We start from the raw sequence: 6052 nt of genomic DNA, 5'->3' as shown, positions 1-6052 counted from the left end.
AGAAATTATTTATTTTATATTTCTTTTGTATCATACATTAATAAAATATTTTTTAAAACTTATTTGTTCTATTATTTTTAATTTAATAAAAAAAGATGTATGCTTGGACTTTTGACAAATATTAATGAATTTATCTTTTTTTGGATAAGTGATTAGACGAGAAAATATGTTAGAGTGTGTATCTTGAAACGAGGTGAAAATTACAAAAGTGAGAAAATTTGATTGATTTCGACAAAAAGTCGCAGATATAAGATTAAAAATTTTCTCACTCTTGTAATTTTCAGCTCGTTTCGAGATACACAATTGATCCTCAGGTTTCTCAGGCGTCGAATAAAATTCCGCCCGGTTTTAAATTTCGCGCCCTCCAAGGTCGTAAATCGAATCGAATTGAAGCAAGTGGCAGATTTAAATTCCGAGGGCTAACTTCGCGAAGGACGCGAAGCGCAATGGCAAGGTAAGGCGATTCAAAGCTTTTTCCCCATTAAAATCGTGAACATCCCACGTATCCAAACTACATATCTCATTATTCCAACCGGCGAGGCTCTTTTCGCGCATAAACCTCATTCGATAAGTGCACCTCATTCAATAAAATACGATTTATGTGCATTCTGCGCCTTCGGTGAAAAACGGATCTGTCTAACAACGGTCACTCGAGATCGTCCATTGAGTCGCAACTAAATTCTTTGTATTCCGTTCCGGCGATCTCTGCATTAATAAAGAAAAGGTAATCTTCGTCGAAGTTATCATGATCATTTTGACTCGTTGAAAAGAAATTCCAAAGATTATTTCGCCCGTCGAGTTCAACGTCGCGATAATGGCGGTGGGAGACGGGAGCGTCGTGCGGTGAAATTCACGCGGTTAACGCAGGTCAGTTAACGCGCGAGGACGCGGAGGACGAGAGTGTCTTTGGGGACGCGGGCGTCATCCGCCGGGTGTATTGCCCGGGTGTCGCGCCGCACCGCGCCGTAGGATGCACGGTGGCCGCGCGGAGGAGTGGGCAGCATGAATTATACGCGAGATCGTTGTCCGCGTAGCCGGTGCTGCGCGCCGGGAGGGGGCGGAGATCGCGGGGGATCGGCGCTCCGGGCGGCTTGGGGCGCACTTCAGTCGGTGCGTGAGCGCGGTTCAAATCGGTCGTGTTGTTCCTCGCACGCTCGCGGCGTTCCCTCTCGCGTTTCCGAGAAGCCGCGCTTCTCGACCGCCGGCGAACGCAATTCGATCCCGTCGACGTTTCTCGTCATCCCGCATCAGGGGAGGTTTGGCACGAGGAAGGAGAACCGCGACGATCGCCGTTGTCACGCGACAGATCATCGGCGGGCGCGGGTTTCGATCGCGGGATCGCTCGTTGGCGCGCGCGCTCGCGCTCGCGCACGCAAGCGGCAAGCAACGAGGAAGCAAGAGGACAAGCAAACGAGCGAGCGAGCAAACACCCGGGCAGCACACTTCGGATCCGCGTTTCCGAATCCGCGGCTGCGGGTAAGTGTCTCTTAATCCTCCCGCGATCAGTCGCAATCAGAGCGATAGAATACTCGCCGCGCGAAGAATATTCGCGCACTCGTGTCGCATCAGATGCACGACATTCGCGAGCGATTCCGAAATGAGCCTGTGAAAATGAGTAGTTACATCGCCGCGCGACACCGAGACGCATTACGCAATATTTAAATTCGTATTTTTAGGCTTAGGGACTGCGTGCGCGCGCGCGAGCTCGCGCGCGATACGCTCGGTTCATGAGCTCTCGTTGCTCGCGGCTTAAACTCTACTCGCGAGAAGAGCCCTGAGTGAATTTGACATGCACATTCCTTCGAGATCTAGAATCGATCTCGGATTGATCCGGAGGGACTTCCCGGGGGGGGGGGGGAGGGGGAATCCGCGTGGTTTTTCTGAAACTCGATCCCGGCAGTAAATCCGACGTTTCTCTCTTCGCAGATGGAGTTATCGATAAAACCGCCGGCGCTCGCGGCTGCTATTTGCATTAAACTAAGATTTGGAGTCAACGCTCGTAGCGATACGTGACGAGGCAGGTGGAAACATGTGCGTATGGGCGAGTGTAAATTTAACACGGGTTTAAAATCAGGCGATGCGCGCGTGTGCGCGCGTACATGCGTGCGTACATGCGTGCGTACATGCGTGCGTGCGCGCGAGCTGAAAATGCACACTACCGGTTTCCATCTAGTTTCCATTCCTCCTCGCCTCGCTGCGGTCTTGTCTACCGTGTGTGTTGTACGCGCACGGTCGCCCGACGTTAAGCCCGATTCACGCAGCCACCGGCAGAAGCGTTATACAATGTAATTTATGGATACGGAGATAGCCCCGCTAATCGTCACCGATATACGGATCGACATCGATGACAGACGACCGGAGAGAATCTCTCACGAGAGCTCTAGCGGTCGAGTCCGCTAATCGCCGTTGAAGCCGACGTACGCCTCGTACGCCTCAAAAAGTAAGATAAACGACGGAAAGTTTAATCCTCTTCGGCACATTTATTGCTTTCTCGATTGCCGTCGTTGCATTCTTGGAGCGATTCGTTCATTTCATTTTTAACAATAATCGCTTCTCTCCGTAGGACATAGGAGGAACGACGATGTTTGGAGAAGCTCCGGAATATCTCGGAACTTTGCTTCGCGCATTCCTCTTTGCATAACACCAGGGATTCTCGTAAATCATGGAGAGAATCGTGGAGTTTGGACGCTTCGAAATACCATGAAATCTCTTCGCCTGTATTTCCTTGTAATGCGAAGAATTCTCTCTCGCTTTTCCCGCGCAGCTATGGTGTAACGAAAATTTATGCGCATACGCCCTTCGACATTTTCTTTCCTTTCCCGTCTATTCTTAGATTTCCTCTTTGTGCAACAAAGTAATAGCTGTTAAATTAAATTTGTCCTCGGCTACCGTGTTTAATGTTGAATCTATCGATGTAGATTTATCGAGCGGATACCGTCAATGAACGAGCAATTTGTTCCTTCGATTCATTTTTTTGCCAGCGGCTGGGTAGCGTGAATCAAGCTTTATACGATGAAGCTTTGATAAGGAACGCGACGGAGTGTCCAATGTTAATTTTACATTCCGCATTGCAAGGCGGCGTGACGCTCATCATCAATCTTTTAATCAAAGTATTTGTTACTTCGAGATGAAGTTTCGGCATGACGAGACGATAACGTAATTTAGGCCCATCCTCTCTCCACATCGGTGATCGTTAATTACAATGAAATCAGAAGAACTATCTCGAAAGATCATTTGTCTTTGTTTAACGATCTCTTGTCTCGATCGTTGTAGGAATAATAAATCCGAATATTTGCACGATGATCCACGACTTAACTGAATTTAATGAGAAATTTCTTCTGGATAATCGATGGTTTCTTCAAAAAAATATCAAGATTAATAATTTTTGAAGTTGAAGAAACAAGAACTTTTTATCAAACTTTGAAAAGAATCGAACGTTTAACAAGTAGACTTTATATTATCCGATTTTTTCTGATGTTCAATGCAAACATTTGTTGACGAGGTAAGATATCTTTTTACATCTACGAGATGTTTATTCCATTAAGCATTGCTGTGCGAAAACATTGCGGACAAATGAGCAGCAATATCATCTTACGGTATTATTATATCCTTAAATGCGCATATTAATATATTCAATATCGTCAATCAGGTCTTTGATCAATGGAGAAAGTAATCGTCGTGGAAACATCGCTATACATTACGTGGTCTCTGAGCGAGACGAGCAAGAGATGGCGGATCGTGCGGATTGCGTGAAATTTCGAGACAAAGATTTATCGATCGTGTAACAGATTGATCAAACTCAGTGCGTGCGATATGGGACGAGAATAGTTTGACCCAGACCTTAAGAGATTCCCGAGGTCGGCAGCCGCGCGCGCCGAGTAACTTTTATATTTCACTTGCTCCCGACCTTGATGACGCGGCGGATTTAAACTTTTCCGCCCTAAAAAAAACTTGGACATTCCCCTAAGAATATCGCCTCCCGAAGAAAGACGAGAGTAACGAGTTATATATACATTTTCCTTCGCTCAGCCTTGACGAGCGACGGCCCGGTGGAGATTTAAGCTTTCTCCCGAATCCATCTAGCGCCCGACAAGAAGCATTATCCCTCAAGGAAAGACAAAAAATAAATATAAGACAAGGTTCTGTCTCGTCGATTTAATCTCTCACTGACGAGAAATCGTTTGTTTGGTTTCAGGGAAGCGTCGCTCAGCAACTCGAGGGAGAAGACCGAGCCGTACAGCACGGATGAGATTTAACTCGTAAAATTTGTGCCCCGCGTGAAAGTCGAGGGTTTCAGTCATCTCGCTCATCGTTCATCGGACCGATTGATTATGCGCGCCTTCGTCGCGCTTCGACTTGGACTCAGAAATGCTCTTCACGGGATCGTCGAGAGAAGGAGAGCGACGATGCTGATGCGACAGATGTAAGCTTCCGGCGATGTGAAATGCGAGATGCGAAGCGAGAGAAACGATCGGACATTGGACTGGAGAGAATGAGCTATGATATCCGTTCCTGAGGGTTCAGGTGCGATCGACGCGATGCACTCTTCCAGTCGGCCGCTCTTCGAATAACTGTCCCGATACGCACAGGTATAGGCACAAGTATGGTCGAGGTCCTTCGAGAGAGATAAGACCAGGACGCGGGGCGAGATCCGCTCGTCTTTAATGGACGTTGCGCCGATCCTGGTTGCATTCTGTTGGCGAGTCGTCGTTTGCGGGGAAAACAAGATTCGAGAGGAGGAAGAGGGACCTTGAGAGACCTCCGTCCGTCGTGAGGATTTTATGGATACGCGAACACACCGGAGGCTCTCGAACGCTTCGGAATACCTGGTTCAGAGTATCCGCGATAATCATTGCGTCGCGCGATGACGCGCTCAGAATGATCGATTGACGCGTGGTGAGATCAATGTGAGCTCTTGATGATATATACGCCTTATATATATATATATCCCGAGTACATTAGTGATCGCTCTCGAATAGAGTCGGGAAACGCTGAACACGTTTTCGAACGAACGAAGATAGATGCGCGTGCACCAGTGGGAATCGCAGAGATGTCGCGAATTTCGAATCGCGTCGCCACGATTGGCGCGGCCCTCGCCATCGTTTTGCTCGTGATACTCCTAGTAATCTTGTGGTCCGACGTGCGCAACGTGGACAGGATCGAGGACCTTGCTCGGAAGAATTCGACGGCCGAGCGTGTCGTTAACGAAACGCGGAAGAAGCAAACAGGCAGTCTGCATATCGCCACGACGGATCTCGTTACAACGTTCGAGTCTATCGAGCAGAATCTCACAAATGAGGGTGAGTCTCGCTTATCTATTTTGCTTGTATATTTTATTGACGGAGAAATACATTCTTTGTATACTTAAAATAAGTCTTGATACGCGAAGATATGCGAACGTGTATGCATGTGTTTCTGCGACGTAACGAGCATCTTGAGCTTTTCAGGCCAGAATCGAACGACATTGTGTGGAATTATCAGCGATAGACCAGTTAGATTAGCACGCTCGATTGAGGTAGGGAAAATTAGCACGTATCTCAGACACGAGACGACATTGTAAAGGCCGCTGCTCCGAAGCTGCTCACACCCACGTTTACAAACTCCTTCTCCTCGTGCTCCTTACAGCTGCGTTTACTCTTTGGTACATATACTTTCTATTTGTCTGCATCTCCAACTTTTTCTGCATTCTCAGTAGCATTCGCTGCGAAAAATAGAATCCGTTCTTTAATCCGTTAAAAAAGCATTTCATCGAATTCTTGACGAGTCGCTTGGCTTTTAAATTTTATTAGACTTTAATTTTATAGATTTGTTTTTTTTTTTTCTTAAATTTGCTTTCCATCGAAAATTTTTTTCTCCCATGGAAACGCGCGTGTAGAATCATTAAAATTCTAATAGCTATGATAAGACGTTATGTCAATACTGTGCCAGTCTTGAAACCTCGATGCTTTCGATATTCTTAATGCGCAGCGTACGAAAGAATGTGTGTCGTGCATTATTACGCGTAAGCACATAGACACGCGTGTATATAAAATCGCACGATAATGGCAACATC

At 46.8% G+C, this 6052-nt stretch overlaps 1 protein-coding gene and 1 long non-coding RNA gene across 6 annotated transcripts in view; one reads left to right on the top strand and one right to left on the bottom strand.

Moving 5' to 3' along the window:
* The window catches only part of LOC148937366 (uncharacterized), a 34483-nt gene that overhangs the window by 10055 nt on the left and 18376 nt on the right, over nucleotides 1-6052 (bottom strand). The gene's annotated exons all lie outside the window — the stretch shown is intronic.
* The window catches only part of LOC105428352 (A disintegrin and metalloproteinase with thrombospondin motifs 9), a 38688-nt gene continuing 33581 nt past the window's right edge, over nucleotides 946-6052 (top strand). For 2 of the 5 annotated variants that reach the window (XM_011640633.2, XM_089072652.1), the window contains exons 1-2: nucleotides 947-1476; nucleotides 4196-5300. In XM_011640633.2, the coding sequence (XP_011638935.2) occupies nucleotides 4919-5300 (382 nt within the window). In that variant the 5' untranslated portion in view covers nucleotides 947-1476; nucleotides 4196-4918. Of the gene's footprint in view, nucleotides 1477-2104; nucleotides 2441-2563; nucleotides 3503-3649; nucleotides 5301-6052 lie in introns of those variants that run through there. The other 3 variants (XM_089072653.1, XM_011640631.2, XM_089072654.1) reach the window with 3 other exon arrangements.

This window comes from Pogonomyrmex barbatus, unplaced genomic scaffold (genome assembly GCF_055798465.1).
Source record: "Pogonomyrmex barbatus isolate J1 unplaced genomic scaffold, ASM5579846v1 scaffold14, whole genome shotgun sequence".
NCBI classification, from domain to species: Eukaryota; Metazoa; Arthropoda; class Insecta; order Hymenoptera; family Formicidae; genus Pogonomyrmex; species Pogonomyrmex barbatus.
Note: the sequence above shows the minus strand (reverse complement) of the source record. Positions and strands in the feature narration are given on the sequence as shown.